General features: G+C 35.6%; 2 protein-coding genes across 3 annotated transcripts; one reads left to right on the forward strand and one right to left on the reverse strand.

Annotated features, from left to right (window-relative positions):
• Positions 1-3,758: 3,758 nt before the first annotated feature.
• On the forward strand, positions 3,759-4,557 carry LOC136229355 (photosystem I reaction center subunit N, chloroplastic). Of its 2 annotated transcripts, none has more exons than XM_066018081.1 (3): positions 3,759-4,090; positions 4,165-4,290; positions 4,385-4,557. In XM_066018081.1, exons 1-3 carry the CDS (start codon positions 3,803-3,805, stop codon positions 4,523-4,525), a joined length of 555 nt encoding a protein of 184 aa, XP_065874153.1. In that variant the 5' UTR covers positions 3,759-3,802; the 3' UTR covers positions 4,526-4,557. The 2 variants fall into 2 exon arrangements, with proteins under 2 accessions (XP_065874153.1, XP_065874152.1); XM_066018080.1 differs by having other exon boundaries at positions 3,762-4,090; positions 4,381-4,557.
• A 71-nt stretch (positions 4,558-4,628) lies between these two features.
• LOC136229354 (probable polygalacturonase) lies at positions 4,629-9,198 on the reverse strand. Its single transcript, XM_066018079.1, has 5 exons — positions 8,508-9,198; positions 7,934-8,054; positions 6,809-6,983; positions 5,685-5,755; positions 4,629-5,586 (listed from the first exon to the last, which is right to left on the reverse strand). Exons 1-5 carry the CDS (start codon positions 8,961-8,963, stop codon positions 4,952-4,954), a joined length of 1,458 nt encoding a protein of 485 aa, XP_065874151.1. The 5' UTR covers positions 8,964-9,198; the 3' UTR covers positions 4,629-4,951.
• Positions 9,199-20,770: the final 11,572 nt, after the last annotated feature.

Consider the following 20,770-nt stretch of genomic DNA (forward strand, 5'->3'; position numbering starts at 1 on the left):
CCTCTTCATCATCCTTAGACTGTGGGCGAATCGTCAAGGATGCCGAATATGTCTCATGAGCAACTCTTTGGTTCCCTTTGACCATTACTCCTCCCTTGGCAATAGGGATGTATATGGTTAAATGGCGAATGGATATGAGAGCCGCCGCCTCTGAGATGAAAGGTCATCCCAAGATGACATTATAAGCCAACTGGCCATCTATAATGGAGAACTCCATATCTCCCCTCCAGACTTGATCTTCATTTGCCAACTCGCATTCCAACATTACCTGCCCTTTCGTCTGGATTGTGTGTCCTGTTACTCCCAGGATGTCTACAATGGTGGTCTCCACCTGGATAGGATCGATCTTGAGCTTGGCAAATGCCCCTCTTGTAATGACATTGCATGAACTGCCAGTGTCAATCATTACTCTTTTCATTTCCCATCCTTCCACCATCATGGTGATGACCAGAGCATCTGCGTGAGGGGGAACCTCTGGGCCTACATCCGCGAAAGGGCGGTTGAGGGATGTCCTGTCAAGAGCAGTGGTTTTTGTCTTCTTTAGCGCAGGTTGATACCCTGGTCCGCCCGCTATGACATTAATGACCCCTTTCGCCTTCTTTTTCGGATTATCCCTTGGTTTATCACCATCTCCTTTCTTGTTATCATTTTGGACGAACCGGTCCAACTTTCCCCTTTCGATAAGCCTTTCTATCTCCCTGGCCAACTCCCAGCATGCATCCGTCTCATGACCATTCCTCCTGTGGTACTTGTAATAATTTTTGGGATTTTTTCCCGTGTTGGTGTACTCCCCCCTTTTGGTTCGGGGTATGAAATGCTCCGTTTGTGCTGGTTGTTCTCTATCCACATTAGCACTTCACTTTTTGAGGCATTTAATGGTGTAAACGATGATATGTATGCTGATTTGTTCCTAGAGCCTCTTCGCCTACCTCGGGATGACGAATCAGGGAGCCGTTCCTTTTCTTTGTCCTGTCTACGAGATTCGCCTTTGTCTCTCTTGGGTGGAGATACAGACTCTCTGCGGATGTCGTCAAACTCCATGAAATCCTTGCATCTTTCTATCAGTTCTGCCATATTTTTCAGTTTGTTTCTAATTAGATCTTCCTGTAAGCTTTTACATGTTGTGTTCTTCACTAGCGCTTCCACTGCCATGGAGACATCCACATCAACAATGCGGATACACAACTTGTTGAAATTGTCGACATACTCCCGAAGGGGTTCATTCTCTTTCTGTTTCAACTCAAAGAGTTTTCGTGATTTAACCACTGGAGGAATGCATCCGGTGAATTTCGCACAAAATTCTCGACTTAACTGATCCTAGCTGTCAATCGAATCCTGGGGGAAGAGACTGGAACCAGTCGTAGGTAGGACCTTTTAGCGTAGTGATGAACATCCGACACAGCACTGCCTCACTCGCTCGATTAAGGCTAAGCAACATGCGATACTTCCTTGCATGGGCTTCAGGATTATCCTCACCTGAGTAGACTTGGATGTTGAGAATCTTAAAGTGCCTCTCAGTTTCCTCAGCCTCGATCCACGCAGTGAAGGGCGAATCACGATTGGCGAATGGGTTATACCTGACATTCTCTTCGTTCTGACGGCGTATCTCGGCTCTAATCTGCTGTGCGATAGAACCTTGATTCTCCCTAGGACGCCTCCTACCTGGAGGTCTACTTTGAGAAGACGAAGAGCTAGAGTCGGATGATGGATCTGATGGTGACCTTCTACCACCTCCGCCACGTCCGCCTGGATGAGCTCGCCTATTTTCTCCCTGGTTTGGTGGCGGATGTTGCCTAACCTGCCGAGGTGACCCAGCTTGCCGCTCACTTCTCCTTCGGTCAGATGCTGGAGGAGATCTACCTCACCGGGGTGATCTACGCCTGGGGTGGGAAGGGGATCGAGATCGCTCCTTTCCATGCATCTTCTTACGCTTCCTGTGCCTCCGACCCTCCTGACCGCCGATGGTGATCCCAAGGTTTTCGGTGCCCCTAGGAAGAGTTTGATCATTCCTTTGACTCCCTTCCGCTACATCAGAAAATAGCCTTCGATTCAACGGTTGGCTGCTGGCGAGCGCGGGGTTAACAACTGTGGAATCCACAGGTTGAGAAAGAAGAAACGACGAGTCACGAGCATTGAGTCCTATAATAGTATTCTGCCATTGTGACGGCGTAGGAACTGGTGGAGGACGACGGAGGTTGAATGGGGGAACTAGCAGGTAAGACCTCAGTCGACTCTACATGGCGGGTCCATGCTCTCTCCCGATGGACCCCGCGCAAATTTCAATGAAAGAGTCAAGCGACATGCTCCCCTCTCTGTGTACAGTTGGTGCATCAGGATCAACGCGACCAGCGTTCGTAGCATGATTAGTTGATGGCGTTATGGGTGGTATTTCAGTTCCTGTTGAGGGATTGGACCCTCCACTTGCTATGTTTAAGATGTGAACAAAATCCTTATTGGGTTAGGATTCCACGATCACCGCACCAATTGATAACTTGTGGTGAATTTCTGATCAGCTTCCTTCCTTGTGGGGGCGTCGTTGGGTTCGACGGGGGGAAGCTCCGATGCCAAAGTCAGTATGGAAATGGAGAATAAACTATATTGACAAAGTAGGGTTTGAAAGAGAGAATGTGTGTACATCAATAGCTTGGGGTGCAAGCTATTTATAGTCATCTGATCATAACTTCCAGTAACCCGAAAGTCCCCATTAATGCCTCATTAATGGCGGTTACGGATCTCCTTTAAGTGTGACCGTTAGCTCATTAATGTTCCATTAATTGCCTTTATTGGGAATCGGCTCTACCGTTCGGCGGGCGGATCGAGGCGTAATGGCAAGTCTCACGTAGGTTTGACTACGGATAACGTGTGGCGGAATCTAGGTGATCCGCCACTTGGATGACTTGCTTGATACGCCATCGCTTCCCTGGCGCTCCCAATACGCTGCCGTTTTGATAAATATCCTCTTTGATCCCGTGGAGAATATCTCAATGTTATCAATTATTATTATTTTCATCGTGAAATCCAATATCTCGTGTTACTTGAGCAGAAGTTTTGACGTTCATTGCTCCACTTGTAACAACTCTTATTATTATTTTCATCGTGAAATCCAATATCTCGTGTTACTTGAGCAGAAGTTTTGACGTTCATTGCTCCACTTGTAACAACTCTTCGTTCCTGTGTACCTGACTATTAAAACACACCCAAAAGTGAATAATATTATCAACCTCCTTTCTTCCCGAGGTACCGCTTGCGTGTCAATTCGTTTGATTTTTTCAAGACGCATACAACACACCTTGTGCATGCAGTTTACTTATTTGCAACTGAGGGATTGATCCACTACGTTTTAAGCAAGTTGGGAGACGGAATATTTTAAACAAATTGAGAGGACAGTTTGAAAGTTAGGGGCTAACTAAACTTTTTGAATAAATTTAGAGGGTGGATGATGTTTGAAGACAACGTAGTTTCATGTGGGAGCGTCCAAATGGGAATAAAGCAAAGTGAAATTGTTGAAGAAGTTATAAAAAGGGTCTCCTGGTAAAGATAAATGAAAGATGAGCAATGTGGTAAATCACATGATCTTATTTTGGTAACATAAAGAAATGAAACATAGAGATAGAAAGTGGGCCAAGTTGAGCACACGCCATTCAATAGCCAAAAGTAATGGAAATTAGCAAATGAGGAATGAGGAAATCTCACCTTATCTAAATCCCAACCACAATCTTTCATTACATTCACATCCGTCATATATACCCTTAATATTATTCTCAATCTCATTTCTCTTCCTTGGTCATAACTTAAGTAAACAATGGCAGCCATGAACTCCAGTGTTTTAACATGGAACTATGCTATCTCAGGCAACGGATCTTCTTCTTCTGATGATCTTAGCTCAAAATTATCTCCGACGCCTGCTCTTTCAGTAGTTCCAAAAATGGCTGCTATTAGAGCCCAACAGCAGGCTAAAGTTTCTGATTCCAAAATTGAAGGAAGAAGAGCTGCTATGCTTTGCCTTGCTGCTACACTTCTCACATCTTCCTCAGCCACTGCCACTGCTGGAGTCATTGACGATTACCTTGAAAAGAGCAAGGCTAACAAGGTTTATCTGCTACCTACTTCCAATCTTTATCTTTGGAAAAATAAACTCAATTCTTTTATTTCTTGTGACTCTAGGAATTGAATGACAAGAAGAGATTAGCTACAAGTGGTGCCAATTTTGCAAGAGCATTCACTGTTCAATTTGGATCTTGCAAATTCCCTGAGAACTTCACCGGCTGTCAAGATCTTGCCAAGCAAAAGGTACAATCTTTTTTTTTATATATATACATAATACTCATCTTCCACTACTGAGTGAGTCCTCACCTCATAATTCCTTCCTGATGGTTGCAGAAAGTGCCATTCATTTCCGACGATCTGGAAGTGGAGTGTGCAGGAAAGGACAAGTACAAGTGTGGCTCCAATGTTTTCTGGAAATGGTGAAAATATGTATCAACTTCTTTCTCTTATTGAAAATTTGTATCTACTTCCCCATTAAGAATCAATCTCAAACTTCAGTTTCTCTCTTCATTTTCTTTTTTATTATAATCCTTGAGAGCTAGAATATTCATTAATCACTGAGAATTATACTTGCAGCCAAAAAAAAAAAATCCATAAATATTTTGATAATGTAAATAAAGGTAATAAGTATGGTATAGTGAAACCTCCTCCAAACAAATCTGTACAGTATTCGGACTAATAAAAACTGCTCAACTCAGAAATCCATCTGCAATCCGGGAGCTCATTTGGTAAAATGCTTGATATCAAGACTAGTCCATGCAAAAGATTCTCTTGTAATGTCATTCTTCAAGCCGATTTCACCCAACCACACCTGTAGTGGTTCTATAACTGTAATTCGCCTGATGCAGAGTTGACCATATTGCATGTATATAAAGCTTGAACCCTCCAAATAATTCCAAAAAAATTAAGAGTATGAACACCAAGATGAATTGATATCATTCTGTAACTGGGGGCATGGCATTGGAAAAACATCATTGGCATATCCTGAAACAAACTCACAATGCCATGTGGCAGAAGATGCTAACCCAATCATCGTCACATTTTTCATGCATATTCCACCAAATGGTGCATCCTTGATTCCCTGCAAAACTGGGGCTTTTGTTGAATTTAAACTAACCACATTACTTATACTCACACCTTTCACAACCGGGTTGGCCTTTGGATCCCATCCATCATCTGGATGATCATTCGACCCTCTACTGAATTTAATAGGAATCTTAACTCTCTCCATTGTTATATTTTTTACAGTAATGTTTGCTATATATCCTCCTCTTCCTGTGTCAGTTTTTATTCTCACACCTGCTGCTGAATCCCAGATATGCACATCTTCAATTGTTATGTTAACAATTCCACCAGACATCTCACTACCAATTCCAATTCCTGAACAAGTTGGGGTTGTGCCCGAAATTCTCCTTATTACGATGTTTGAACTTGGTTGAGCCATTCTGATGCCGTACTGGTCCCACCCACTTTTCACTGCTACAAGGTCATCTCCACTCTCAATGTAACAGTCTTCAATGCACACATTGGTGCTTGAGTCTGCAAAAACGGCAAACAAAAAGATAAATGATCTACTTTGCCATCGAGTGTTTAGCCCAGGAGGGTTTGAAAGAAGATAGGGAAGAGAAGTAGCAAACCTGGGTCTATACCATCAGTATTTGGGGCATTGAGGGGAGCCAAAATTGTCATGTCTTTAATCACAACATTACTGAAACAATTATGACTTAAAATCAGTTATCCATCTGTATTATCCAAGATCATGAAATTTATGAAAATAAAAACAAAAAGGAACAGCCACAATTATAACAGCATAGTCGTTAAAGGCGCAAGGCCACTAAGGAGATTGATACAAAATATAATTATCAATATTTGATACTAACGTCACTAATACTCTATTAGTAGTTAAGGGACAAGTTATGATGAACTAAAAAAAAACACTTGTAACCACACAAACAACACAAAACCACATAAGAGAAATAATATTAGAAGTCAAAAACACCAAATTAAGTGTTGACAACAGAGACTAAGAATTCTAGAATCGCAGCAGAACTCTGCTGGTCTCTTGGTCGCACTGAAGGAGCTCCTCTCCTTTACATCTCTTACTCTTCTTCCCTCCCTTCTATTTTTATGTCTCTCCTTATTCTTTTTTACTTAGATCAACGGTAGATTTACATTTGCTAAAAGGATAACTGATTGAGATTAATCATCCTTTTATTTTAATGAGACTCAGTAAAAATACATTAAAAGAGCATATCACTAAATTAAAACACATGAGAGGCATGCCTGCGAAGCCCCGGCGAGAGCCTTTTAAAACAGAGACTCGCCTAGGACTAATTACGAGCAGGACCTTAAGCCTCGCCTGTGGCGCGCTTTTAACAAATATGCATAACAGTTTCCTACAGGCATTAGGCTTTCATTACTTCTTCTACCCAAGGTCCACTCACAAAATTGAAGCCACCTGGAAGAGTAGGAAATATAAAAAAAAAAATCAATGACAGTTGAAATAATGATAAACCATGAGGTAGATGAAAAGGGTTTAAAGAAGAGTCTAATCATTCTGCTCCATGTTATCCACTTATCTGATGTTTTTTAGTTACAGAAGATATCCTCATCAGTCATCCCATAAACAATAGGGTATAGCACATTAAAATAACAGTAAATTCCACACAACATTTATATATTAAAGAGAACTTTTAAGTTAATTACAATCTGCAAGGAAATAAATAATACCAAGGGAAGAAGAACACAAGAAAGTAAAAACCTGCAGTAAACCGGATGTATGGTCCAAAAAGGAGAATTACGGAGAGTCAAGTTAGAAATAAGAATATTATGAGAGTGCATTAGCTCCAGAAGATGCCCTCTTGTGTGCTCTAATGTTTTGTTCCACCATAATTCCCACCATATCCTCCCTTGACCATCAATTGTTCCATTATGCCCTGCAAATATATAAATATTGTTTGACATATTCTTACTCTTGAAGCTGAGTTAGAGTCAAATTGAGCTGACCTATGCTATTCCAAATTCAGATTTATGTTCAGGAAGGTAATGAGTAGTGACAGATTCTCCTTGCGCTAGAAATTCGAGTAAAATATACTAAGAACACTAGACTCGTTATGAAAATTATACAAGAAATGTAGATAAAGGACTTGAGGTGGTTTGATTTGGTGATTGCTGCACCATTCTAAGTTTTGATTTCATATGAATCACATCCATCGTTTTCCTAATTCTAGTGGATGGACATAACTGGGAGCTTTTTCGTTTTTGAACTTCTGTATAAGTTTACTGATCATGGTTCAAAACACAGTCATTTCCAATCAAGTAAGCGTTTGAAACTGGTTAAAATTCCTGTATCCTGTCAGATAGCAAACAAACACTGTTTTGAAGTCACTACAAGAGCCAAACATCATTTTTATTTAAGAAATTGACCCAATACCTAGGAGAAGAAAACCTACAATCACTCTCCTCAGCAACTGAAAGTTCATAGGATTCTCCAATCACCATTTCAAACATATCTCTTAGGCAAGTATAGGTCGACTAGAATAAACTATTGAGATGCCTCAGCTTTGCAGCAGTTTCTTCTGATTCAACTTGTTAATTAACACTAATAATTATGTACATTTGAGATGAGGTATCGAGGTGTAACTCATCATTTTCTTTTAAACAAGGGTGCCTTTGGCAAAAAAACACAGCTTTTAATAAGTGCAGGATACATGGTGATTTGTATTCAATATTCAAGAACTGGATAATAATCACATGTACGCGATTTGTAGTCTCTTCTGGAAGTATGATATGCTTAAGTAAGAAAAACTAAAGCACTCTGAGCCAAGAATTTTTTATATGTACAAAATCAAATGAAAGAGAAAAGCAAAGTGAACATGCTTGATACCTGTAATAATGACATTGGTAAGCCCATTCCCATGAATAAGGCTAATATGTCTTCCTCCTAATCTCTCTCTCCCTCTTCCATAAGAAGGCAATGGCTCTATTATAGGCCATTCCTTTAGGTCCTATAGTTCAAAAACAGAAAATAAAATAATAATGACAGGATATAGTTGAAAAGTATTTATTTACCTTTGTAGGTGACAAAAACACAGCAATCATCACCATGAAAGTACTTGCTAAGAAAACGAAAAAGTGCTTTCTCCTTAACATTTAACATGCATTTAATAATTCGTCAATTTTACATATATGATCAAGCACATGATGATAACACAACAAAAATATCAATTACATTAAAAGCAATTGAATTAAATGATACATGAATGTGTAATTCTCTCAAGTAACAGGGGCAGTTAGCTTTGCTATGAATAAACGAATTTATGAATTTTGGGACCCATGAGAAGAAGTTGAAAATAATCTGTTTCTGTTTCTGTTCTGTTATGCCTAAAACCAGTTGAATTTTTCTTTTGAACATTCATATAAGTGAAATAATCATTCATATAATCAGAAACATTAAGTACCTGGGAGGCCAGAATCACTGCACCTTCTTCAAGAAACAAGGTAAAATTACTGGTAAGGTTAAAGCTTCCAGTTAGCCAAACACCCTTAGGGACATTGAGCTGGGAGCCACCTTGATATCCGAAACGCTGCATGTATCGCACGGCTTTCCGAAACGTTTCTGTATTTGAGGTGTTACCATCACTAACCCCACCAAAATCGACGATGGACATCACAACTTTCCTCCTAGGAAAATCTGGCTGGAAACCAGAACAGGTCCTCCGATGGTCCTTAAAATCAGCAGTTTCAGAGGATCCAGAAACAATTTTTTGTATCGGGTATAGGGTTTTAGTTGTGATTTGGATAGACAGAAGCAGTATAATCGTGATTAAAAGGAGAAGGGGCGACCAGCTAGATAGCCTGGTGAGCTTACCCATGATTGCACCCCCAAGTTTTTGATCCTGAATTGTGAAATCCATCTAAAACAGCCTAAAAAATAAATAAATGAAATAATAAAGATGGGACAATAGGAAGGAATAGGTAGTGTGGAAGACGAAGACGAAGAAGATGAATTCTGCCCAGGCCAAATGTAAGAATCAGCAGCGGGATTCACGGGGAGGAAAACTTTGCGAGTGGGGAAACAAAACAAGTTTCCTTTCTTCGTTTGACATTCCAAATTGATCGTTATTCATTTCCCTCTTTATACGCTTTACACATCGCGGCATCGTGGCAACAAAACTGTTTGCTAATCCCTTTTTGTTTAAATATAAGTCAGGATTTCAATATTTATTATTCAATAGTGATATAAGAGAGAATTATTTTTTATATTGGTACATGTGTTTTTTAATATTCCAATACTTATTGTCCAATAGTGACATGAGAGAGAAGTTTTTTTAATTAACCAATATATTTCTTAATTTGTGTGAAATACTCTAAAATGACTTATATAATGGAATTGAGGGAGTACTTTACTACGTAAAAATAAACATTTTACATCAATCAGCAATTTTATCCGTAATATTTAAAATGGTGCAATTTTACTTTTAAAGTTGATAGTTAAGAATAATTTTATTTCTTAACATTGATAAATGGGTCAATTTTAAACATTATATAATACACACATTTTATTCTTTATTCTACACTATTTGTATATACGTTGTTTAAAAAAAAAAAATTCATACTTTTTCAGATTTAATAATTGAACTAGATATTAATATTTTAAAATTCGGTAAAATATTTGAAATTTTTTTCTCGTACAAAATACAATATATTTTTTAAAAAGAATTTGATTTTTTTCCACATCTAATCATATGTTTGTGAATTATTACTGATTAATTAGTGATAAAATATGTCATATATGAAGTGTAGATGACAAAATTCATGATCGAGAAGACAGTTTGATGAATTATTTCTCAAATTGAGCGAACTTATCAATGTTAGAGGTAAAATTACTCTTGGCTAGTGACGTAGGTGCACAAGAGTACTTCACACCACAACCATCTCTTTTTTATAGATTCTACGGGTCGATGCTTGCTGCTTCATCTGGGAGAAAAAAATCATAGATATACTGATCATTAGAAGGAAGACCCGCCATAAAAATCTTCCTCGTGTATCATCTATAGCAAAACTATGAACGGGAGCTAACAATCTGGACCGTATTGAAAAGGTTCTTGAGACAAATCGAGCCAGTAAATTGTGTTCACGAGCGGTTTATTTACAAATCGAGTCGAGTCAAACCAAGCAGACAACTGAACCGCTCATGAACGGCTCAACTTATTTACAGCCCCAGATGTATATATATTTTGACTTAGTTTATTAGGTTACCTTATTAGGTCTTAGATTATGAATTTATATATTTTAACTTAAACAATTAGGTTAATCTAGGTCTTACATTATGATATTTGTGTATTTTGACTTAGAACTTCAAATATTATATATATTTCTAGTTTTATGCATATTGTTAATTATATTTAATTTATTCTGAAGTTTACGATAAATTTGTAACTGTAATGCAATTGAAATTGTAATAATAATTATAAAATAAATAAAAATTTATAGTAAATTCGGACCGGATATAATTTTGCGGTCCAAACGTAAATCTGACAACAATTGTTACAATTATAACTTTGATTCGTGTAAACTGTTACAGGCGCATGGGTCTTGTTAGGAATTTAGCAATCAACCAAAGTTGTAAATATTGGTCGCTAAACATTTGCAACTAGGATCATATACAGAGTCGCCAACTGTGATGTTTTAAAGAGATTATCGTTTAAGTTGTGAACACAACATGAACTTGGTAAGCATTTGTGACCTAACACTGGTCACTTCGTTAATAGGAAGTGATAAAATTGGGACTAAATAGAGATTTGATACACCTTTTAAGTTTGAAGGACTTAAAATTCTTAAAAATTGGGACAAAATTATGAATTGCGCTTTGTTTTTTCATTCCATGGATTCTATTTTGTTTTTAAAATAAATAATCTACAAAAAAAACAAAATATTATTTCCATGAACTCAATTTGAATACATATGGATAATAAATGTCAAAACAAATAGCTTTTATATTCTAAAATCACACTTAATTAAACTCTTAAGAAGTATTATGGAGAAAAAGACAACATCAAGATTGAAAAAGACATTCACCAACTCAATTTGTGACAGATATTCATCACTAAGAAATAATTCAGTTATCAACATAAATATACTAAGATAACCAGGCGGAGAAAACATTGACAGTGCCTAAAACGGAGTCGTTTTGTATATGTAAGAATTAAAACAAAATTATCATATATATATATATATATGCAGAATCTCAATTGCAATATATCAAAATTAAATTAGTGTAACATATATAAACAATGTTAGTGTTAGAGTATATATATATATATATATATATATATGGGAGGGATCAAGTGAGAACCCTCCCTTAGATGAGGACACTTTGATAGGTGAAAACCACCTAAAACTACACCGTTTTACTCATTCCAAAACCACCTGCTACTCTAATGAAAAAATCGCGTGATTCACTCACAGCAAAATCACGAACAAAAATCGCTCAAATCCCTCACATCCTCTCCATCATCGTTCTTCATCAGCGATCTCCATCATCGTTCTCCATCATCTTCTTCATCATAGTTCTCCATCATCGATCTTCATCATCCTCAATTAGATCGACCTCCTTCCTCATCGTTCCGTCATTAAACACTCAAAAAATAATCTGAAATCGCAAATCAGATTAAGAAAAAACGATTTACAGTCAAAGAAATAGCATCAATCAGGTAATTTTATCTCCAACAATTATAAATGAATATTAAATTGTGTTCTGTTTTTTATGTTTATAATTATTCAGAAATTGCTTAAATCTGAAACAGATTGGAAATCATTCAGATTATATTCTGAAACAATGGAATTGCATGATATAATAGACAATGATCTACAAGAGAATGATGATAACCATGAAATTTCTCTGTCTTCAACTATTGAAAGAGGTACATGTGTTCTTCATAATTTCTATGTTCTTCGTAATCTAAAAAATCTTGTTCTAAATAATTGTTCATGTGTTCTATAGATAATAGTACATATTATTCGTTTTTTATTTATAATTAGTTGTAAAAATTGTTGAAAAAATAAAATTGAGTGTATTGAAATATAGAGTTCACTACGTTCTTCAAACTGTACCTCATGTTCTAAACAATTGTTCATATGTGCTATATATTATCACATATGTTCCAAAATTGCATTTAAATGCAGTGTCAAATGAAGAGCAGCCAAATGATTCTTCCACTGCAATTATATCCTACACTCCACAAGTAGAAATTGTCCTGACTCCTAGAGGAACAAAAGAATGGAAGCCATGTTGCTCTCCGGAAAAAATACCTATTGTAGGAACAAAATTTAATACTATTGATGAGGGTATTGAATTTTACAAAGCATATGCCACTGAAGCAGGATTTAATATTAGAAAATCTACAGTGAAAAAAAGAAAGAACACAAATGTTGTGATTTTTCAATACTGTTTGTGCAATAAAGCAGGCCATAAGTAGAAAAAAAATGTTGAAGATACTGAAGGACATAAACCGAGAAGAAGATTAATCACACGTGTTGGATGCCAAGCACAAATTGTTTTAAAGTACTGCAATGATGGAAAATATATTGTCTATCGTTTAAAAGAGGAACATACACACCCACTTTACAGTCCACGCTGTATGAAATTTCAAAAACAGGGAAGAAAACTGACAATACTACACAAGAAGTTGATTGTTGATAATTCTAAGGTGAGTCATATTCTAAATTTACTTTCCTAACAACATCTACAATGTTTTCAAATTGTATTTACTTTCTTTATAAAATCTGTTCATGTGTTTTGTGTAGATGAATGTCGGACCCGTAAGAATATACAGGCAAATAAAAGAAAATGTTGGAGGATACAACAATGTAGGAGCATCTAAGCAAGATTTCAAAAACTTCCACAGAGATTTAAAGGCTTACATTTATGAGTCAGATGCCCAAATGTTTATTGACATTTTCAGCAAGAAAAAACTTCTATGGTCTGCTTTTTTTTTCGACTTTGATATGGATGAAGACGATCATCTCTGCAGAGCTTTATGGGCAGACCCCATTTGTAGAAAGAATTATGCTCTATTTGGTGATATGGTATCTTTTGACACAACATACCAAACAAACAGGTATAATATTACATGTACCAATTTCTTATTGCAATGTTCTAAATATTAATTGGCATGTTCTGAAATCTTATTGGCATGTTCTAAAATCTTATTCTTATATTCTTAAAAAGTTTTCTTATTTACAAATATTTGTATATTATTTCCACAGATATAACATGATCTTTGGCCCCTTTACTGGAGTAGACCACCACAAAAAATGTGTTACGTTCGCTACTTGTTTCATTGCTAAAGAAGATATTGCATCATTTGAGTGGGTTTTCAAAACGTTTCTTAACGCAATGGGAAGCAATGAACCTACATGCTTAATAACAGATCAAGATCCAGCAATGAAGATTGCAATAAAAAATGTTTTCCAAAAAACAGAACATAGATTCTGCATGTGGCACATTATGAAAAAGATGAATGATAAAATAGGTAAGCCTTCCAAAGCATTGTTTACAATTAAAAAATTTACTGCTTGATTGTTCTACTATATGTTTTGATCACGTATTAAATTGTATGTTCCAATATATTATTGGCATGTTAAATTTTTTTGTATATAATGAAGATACTTACTGGTTTTTTTAATAGGTCGTGCAATTATGCAAGAAACCAATTTCTTAAAAAGGATTCAACCAATTGTCTGGAGTGTTGAGATTGAACCTGAAGAATTTGATGAAAAATGGAAAGCAGTCATTTCAGAGTTTAATTTGGAAAAACATGAATGGCTAGGTCAAATATTTGAAATCAGAAAAATGTGGATTCCAGCGTACTTCAGGGACTTATTCCTAGGAGGAATTATGAGAACTACATCAAGGTCAGAGAGCGAGAACAACTTTTTCACTGCTTTTACAAATTCTCATTTAAGTCTTGTAGAATTTTATTTGAGATTTGATAGTGCAATGGATGCACAAAGGCATAACCAAGCTCACAATGACAATGATGCCAAACATAAAAGACCTGTATGCAAAACACCAATGGGTATTGAAACACATGGAGCTGATGTTTATACAACTACTGTCTTTTATGAGTTTCAAGAAGAGGTTTATAATGGTTCTTTCTTTTGTGGAATAGACGGATTCTATAAACAACCTCCTTTCGAAATTTACACTATCAAAGAGCAAAGGACATCAAAAAACTTTCAGGTTATGTACAGCAACATTGAAGACGAAACAAAATGTTCGTGCAAGAAGTTTGAAAGACAAGGCTTACCATGTAGACACATGGTGTGGGTTTGGAAGGTAAAAATGTTTGAATCAATTCCTAACAGGTATGTTCTTAATAGATGGACTACATTAGCAACAAGTCAAAAAAACATCAATCTGCATAGAAATCTTATGGAAGAATGTGCTGCTACAATTGATAAGAAAACATTGCTGAATCAACTATGGTCAGAGATTAATGTTTGTGTCTATTTAGCTCAAGGTAATGAGGAAAATATAAAGGATCTTGTGAAGAAGTTTCAAGGAATCAGAATGGATTTAGAAGCTAACATCACTCAAAAAGACACTGAGAAAAACAGAACTCTTACAAAAAATCAAGACATTGAAATGTTGATTGGAACTAGTGTACCAACTGAAATTAATGTCAAAGCACCAAAAATATCAAAGAACAAAGGTACAGGTGTACATATTCCAAAAGGAAACAATGATAAAAGATTGAAGAGAGAAAGAGAGAAAGCTGTTGAGGAAAACCAGAAAAAAAAGAGGTTATGCAGAGTCTGTAAACAGCTTGCTAACCATGATAGCAGAAACTGTCCAGAAAAAGAGAACAACTAATCTTTTATATTGTTTAGAACATATGATATATTTTTTAGAACATATGATACATGTTTTAGAACAACGATTTAATATTTCCAATATACAATTTATTGTCACAGAATTATTTTTTTTTCTATGTAAGAAGCTGAAAATTTCTTATTTTTATTTCTCTAAAATTTGTTATTTTTATTTCTCTATCTTTTTACCCGTATTTCATTCAATGACATAATTAACATATTTCAAAGTATTATAAGTATAATAATTATTTCATGTTCCTCTATCTTTTTATCTATATTCCATCCAATTTATGACGTGTGCCATAATTATCATATTTTAAGTATTACAAATATAATCATTATGACATGTATCAAAATGAATCTAACATGTTTATAGTGGATATAAACATGTATAACAGTAAAATTTAACTTCAAGCTTCTCATTCTATTCTAATGAATTTCCATATGATTACAATTTTGTTAAACAAGCCTCTAAGCTGCACACATTTCCACTCTAAACAAATATATCCAATCTACACTTCATTGCTGTTATCAAAATCGTGTATGTTCCAAAAAATATGTTTTATGTTCCAACAAATATGTCTTATGTTCTAACATATATAACATGTTAAAAAATAAAACACAAACTTTGCCAATAGAAACTTCTACAATATATTTTACAAAAATTACAATAACTATCTCATATATATTACAAATTATAACTAACTGAACTAATAATACTAGTGTTCATTCTTCCATTTTAATGCATTCCCATTAACAGCAGCAACTTCTTTGTTTCCATGATCTGACAAAATCCTCCAACAGTACTCAACTCTAAAATTCTTCAACGGATCAACCTGCAATATTACAAAATCAATATTACTAATATTCTCAAAATAATAACATCAACCTATCATAAAAAAGATTAAAAAAAACTCACATTGTTATCTCCAGCTCCAATATCTCATTTATCAACATCTTGTCCAAAATATAATTCCATATGCTTCATAAGGAAAACACCACAATCATCATTGTTGGTTGTGTCTTTCCACTTCAACTTCAAATGTCTTGCACTATAAGCACTGATATCATTCAAACATTCAGGGCTTTCTCTTTTAATATAAAGTGAATATGCTTTCACCTGGAAAACATAAAACAACATCTTATGAATATTAAAACATATCATAAACTATTCAGAACATACAGTTAGTTTTTCAGAACATGATAATAAATATATAGAACACAATAACAAAACTAAAAAACAGTTGAGTAATATTACCAAAGCCTTTGCAAAACCCTTATATTTACTAGAAGGTTGAACACATTTCTCAAGAGCCTTGTTATCAATAACGTCTATCTTTCCAGTAAAATGGTTGATAACAAAAAGATAGAAATGTGCAGCATAAACAACCGGAAAGAACACCTAAAAAGATAAACCATTAGCAATCATAATAATTTCAAACAAAAATTACAGTAAAACACAATTTACTTTTAATATAATTACCAAGTGATAATTTTGTAAACTATCTACTTTAGCCTCACGAAGTTCATAACTAATCCTCTCAAAAAAAGCATCGTGTCTATCGCTATACTTAGTAGATCTAGGAACTCCCTTATCTGTACATAGTAACAACTATACAAAAATACAACATTCATATTAATATAATCCAATTTCTTTTTAACAAAAAAAAATATCAAAAAGTAAAAACACATACAAATGGTACAGTAGAGAAGAAGAATCTGTTCGCAGCAGTTTGACCCCTGCTCTTCCTTTCACCATTCAATATTCGAGACCACGCATCAACAACATTACAAACCAAATGATTCTTTCCTGACAAGGTCATAATCTCCTCTCTATTGATTGTGGACAAAGAATCACTATACAACAACTCACTTCAAAAAAAGCAAACAGAATAAAATAAAAACAATAAGTATATCTTAAAGAAAATTCAAATTAACACAAACAACATTCAATTAAGATCTTACTGTGGGTCTCCATTACAGAAAGCATATTCCACCAACATTCTCCTCGAACCAAGCATATTATTTAGTAAATGCTCAGACTCAACCAAAAATGGAGACTGTAGATATACAGGCAACTTTGAAATCCTTTTTGCACGATTTCCAACACCACCTTCTTGCGCTTTCTCAACTACATCTTTCTCTACTCTCCTATTAACAACATAAAAAAATAACAAAAAGGAAAAAAAATTAACCATGTTCCAAAACAGAAAACACATACTCTTAAATTCTATTCTCATGTTCTAAAATATAAACCATATGTTCAAAAAACACATACAGATATTCTAAATTACAAAAATTCTTAAATATCACTTACATTGCATTACTATTAGAAACATAATCAGCAAAACAGTCATCAAGTCCAGTAACTCCTACTCTTACCACTTCTTCCACAAACTCTTTTCGAACTTCATCCAAATCAATTTGACTATATTTTATACCACACCTACTTTTCCACTACAAAATATAAAAAAATTAATACCATAAAACAAACTATAATTTCAAAATAATGCAACAAAACATTTATTATAAGTGGACTATACCTTTTCAGCAAACTTCAAATCATTGTCCATCACAATATCTCTCATGTACCGCATTACAAAAAAACCACATGTTTTATGATCTTTCTGCTCTGGCACACCCTACAACACAACAAGCACAACATTAAAATCATGTACATCAATCTAACCTTTACGTTCTAAACAATTTCACACATGTACAAAACCAATATACAAGTTAAGAGTTACCAAAAGTGCAGTCCATTTGACTTTAATTTGATCATTCCCAGAGTATAATAGAATAGCGCTGTTAAAATGAAATTCATTAAAAACAGGTACATAATCTTAATCTTAAAACATAATTATATATCAAATAAACTATAAAACAAAATATAAATAAAAAACATACTCATTCACAACATCCATCCATATATCTGCCCTTGGCAAACGCCTTCTCAACGGATCCAACCAATAAGCTCTAAAATTCGTCAAATCGATAACTGACAACGTCCAGTGTCCACTGAAAATAATACTATTATTATTTCAAAATAAAGAAAATTACTTACAAAAATATTAAATAAAATAACTAAAATTTCATACCCTGTATTATATGGACACAAAAAGATAGACTTATCCATCGTGGACATCTTCAATCGATTCATCAACTCATATGAGCGCTGGCTTACTGTTTTAGTACTTCCAATTGAATAAGTGTAATGAGGATCGACAAAATAAAACAATTTGTCCATTTCTCTTTTCTTCAACAAATTAAACAAGTAGCTACATAAAAACACAAAAGTACATAGTAAGAATCAACTACAACTAATATAAATAAAACTATAATATTTCAAAAACAAAATACCTCATATAGAAAATTATAACGTTGCAAGTTATCTCTTCCATATGAACCAAAGAATATATATTCTGCCTCAACAATAATGCTTTCGCAGCATGTCCAAACAATTCTTCACCAACAACATAGCTAACAAAATTGCCTTTCACCAACTCGGAATTAGCCCATTTGCACAGACTCTGTAACTTATCTGGAATATTTCTAGGCAAAGCTTGTAAATCTACATCCACAACATCTTATATCATCACGTTATCAACTTCATCATCAACAACAAACATGTTGACAAAACAAACCACTTTAAAACATAAAAAAGCAATAAGATAATCAGAAACATAAAACCTATGTCCTAAACAATAAGGCATATGTTCTAAAATATAACAAACATTAAAAAAAATAAACAAAATATAAAATAATTCTTATCACATACATTACTTCAGGATCAGAATTATTCTTCACATCTGCAACATCCACTTTCTCAACAAAATTTTTTGTTTGTGTAGATCCACCTTCAGCTCCAACAAAATCATGCAACTCTTGACTCAACAAATTAAAATTTGGACAAGAATATTTTTCTTCAGATTTCTTCATTGGAGTTTCACTTTCTCTCTGATCTTTCTTCTCTCTTTTTATTCTTTCAACTAAAGCATCTATCTCATCAAAAAATTCAGAATTAAGATAAGGCTGACTATCTTGACTAGACAAATCACATTCAAAATCTCCAGTCATTCCTGTATCTTTTTTACTTTCAGCTTTGTTCTCATTAACAACTTCTTCTTTCCCTCCTTCACTTTGACTAACTGGATCTTCATTGCCTCGAGTATATTTACTCCATAAACTCTTTATCACATTACCCATCTCAACGCTTGTACCTGTAGACATCGAGTCGGAGGACCTGTGATGAAAACCTGAAAATAAGACGGTGGAAGCGATTGATTCCTGAAGTTTCGAAAAAAATAATAAAATAAATAAGTTACGGTGGGTCGCTGTTGTTGATTGGATGGCTCGCGAATGCTTAGCGGCATGGTGCGAGTACTTATCGGCGGCCGGCGCGCGTTCGACGACAGTCGGACACCCGCTCGACGATGCAAAGCGCGCGCTCGATGCCCGTCGGACGCACGCATCCAACCAGGAATAGCACGCGCTCGACGTCCGAGCAATGCATGAGCTTGGCAGCGCGAGGCGCGCGCTCGTTGGCCACGGGGCATGTGCGCCCGACAGCACGGAACACACGTTCGGCAGTCACGGCGCGGAACGTGAGCTCGACGGCTGCAGGGGGCGTGCACGCCCGGCGGCGCGAGACGCGCCCCGGCGGCTGTTGGGCGAGCGCCCAACCGCGTCGGGCGGACGCCCAACGGCAGTTGGGCGCGCACGCCCAACCTCGCGTTGGGCGCTCGCCCAACAATTGTTGGGCGGCCGCCCAACAATGTTGGGCGGTAGCCCAACGCAAGGTTGGACGGCCGCCCAACCCCCCTGGGCGACGCCCGAGTTTACTCGGGCGTCGCCCATTTGTCCGGGGACCCGTTTGCCTATAAAAAGGCACGGATCCCCATGCATTGAAAAAAAGAAGAGGAGAGAGAAATTTTTGGAGCTTTCTCACTCTAAACATTTTTACAGAGAGAAAGTCAATTTTTTTGAGAAAATATTTTTTTTTCCCAAAAAATCCAAATTTTCCAAAGTTAAATTTTTACTAAAAAAACACAAAAAAAAACGGAAAATCACGACTCGTGGAATCAATCGGCTTCAACTGTCAGATACCGAATTTAAGGTATTATCCGAGGACTAGACTCTTTTATTTTATTTAATTTATTTTCTTCTTCTATTTATTTTTTTATGTTATAGTTTTTATTTATTTAGTTATTCATTTATTTTATCACGTTTTATTTAATTAGCGTATTTATTTAATTCTCATCTCGTGTTGAATAAAATTCGGTTTTGTTGTAAAATAAAAAACCTCGTTTTGATATCCCAATACGAACCGTGATCCGATAAAAAGGTAGTTCGGGTATTGAAAACGTTGTAATTATAAGTTTTAATTCAAAGAACTTCCAAATAACGTTTTAAAATAAAAACGTCGTTTTAGAAATTTCCGTTATTGACTATGATCCATTTTTGGTAGTTCGGAAATCCAAAACGATTGAATTAGATTTAATTTAAAGTTTTTGAATAAATCTGGAAATAATTGGAGTGCTGCTGTAATTTGTCTTTTCTGTCACTAATTGCTGTTTACCGATGGATTTTCCGTCGGTAAATCTGCCAGAATGTAAAAAATGCCATTTTAGTCCATTTTTCTTAACTTTCAAGCTTTTAATATATGCTCAAAAACGGTTTCTAAAAAGAGAAAGAAAAGGTTTCAAATGAATTTTAAACTTAAAGAAGTATACGATTAGTCCGTTATCGCCTAACATGCTGAGTAGGAGGCCGGTGGTTCATAACCGGGCGATGTCGGGGTGCCTAGTAGCCTTTCTCCGGAAAGGAGCTAGCCTTCTCGGCTCGT

Source organism: Euphorbia lathyris, chromosome 5 (assembly GCF_963576675.1).
Source record: "Euphorbia lathyris chromosome 5, ddEupLath1.1, whole genome shotgun sequence".
NCBI classification, from domain to species: domain Eukaryota; kingdom Viridiplantae; phylum Streptophyta; class Magnoliopsida; order Malpighiales; family Euphorbiaceae; genus Euphorbia; species Euphorbia lathyris.

Bases quoted from the DNA above. Each gene is read 5' to 3' on its own strand.
- LOC136229355 (XM_066018081.1), top strand. From the start codon at position 3,803: ATGGCAGCCATGAACTCCAGTGTTTTAACATGGAACTATGCTATCTCA. The intron at 4,091-4,164 runs GTTTATCTGCTA...TTGTGACTCTAG, and splicing joins AAAAGAGCAAGGCTAACAAG to GAATTGAATGACAAGAAGAG. The intron at 4,291-4,384 runs GTACAATCTTTT...GGTTGCAGAAAG, and splicing joins AAGATCTTGCCAAGCAAAAG to TGCCATTCATTTCCGACGAT.
- LOC136229354 (XM_066018079.1), bottom strand. From the start codon at position 8,963: ATGGATTTCACAATTCAGGATCAAAAACTTGGGGGTGCAATCATGGGT. The intron at 5,756-6,808 runs GTTTTTACTTTC...TAATTGTTTCAG, and splicing joins ATACATCCGGTTTACTGCAG to TAATGTTGTGATTAAAGACA. The intron at 5,587-5,684 runs GTTTGCTACTTC...CCGTTTTTGCAG, and splicing joins TACTGATGGTATAGACCCAG to ACTCAAGCACCAATGTGTGC.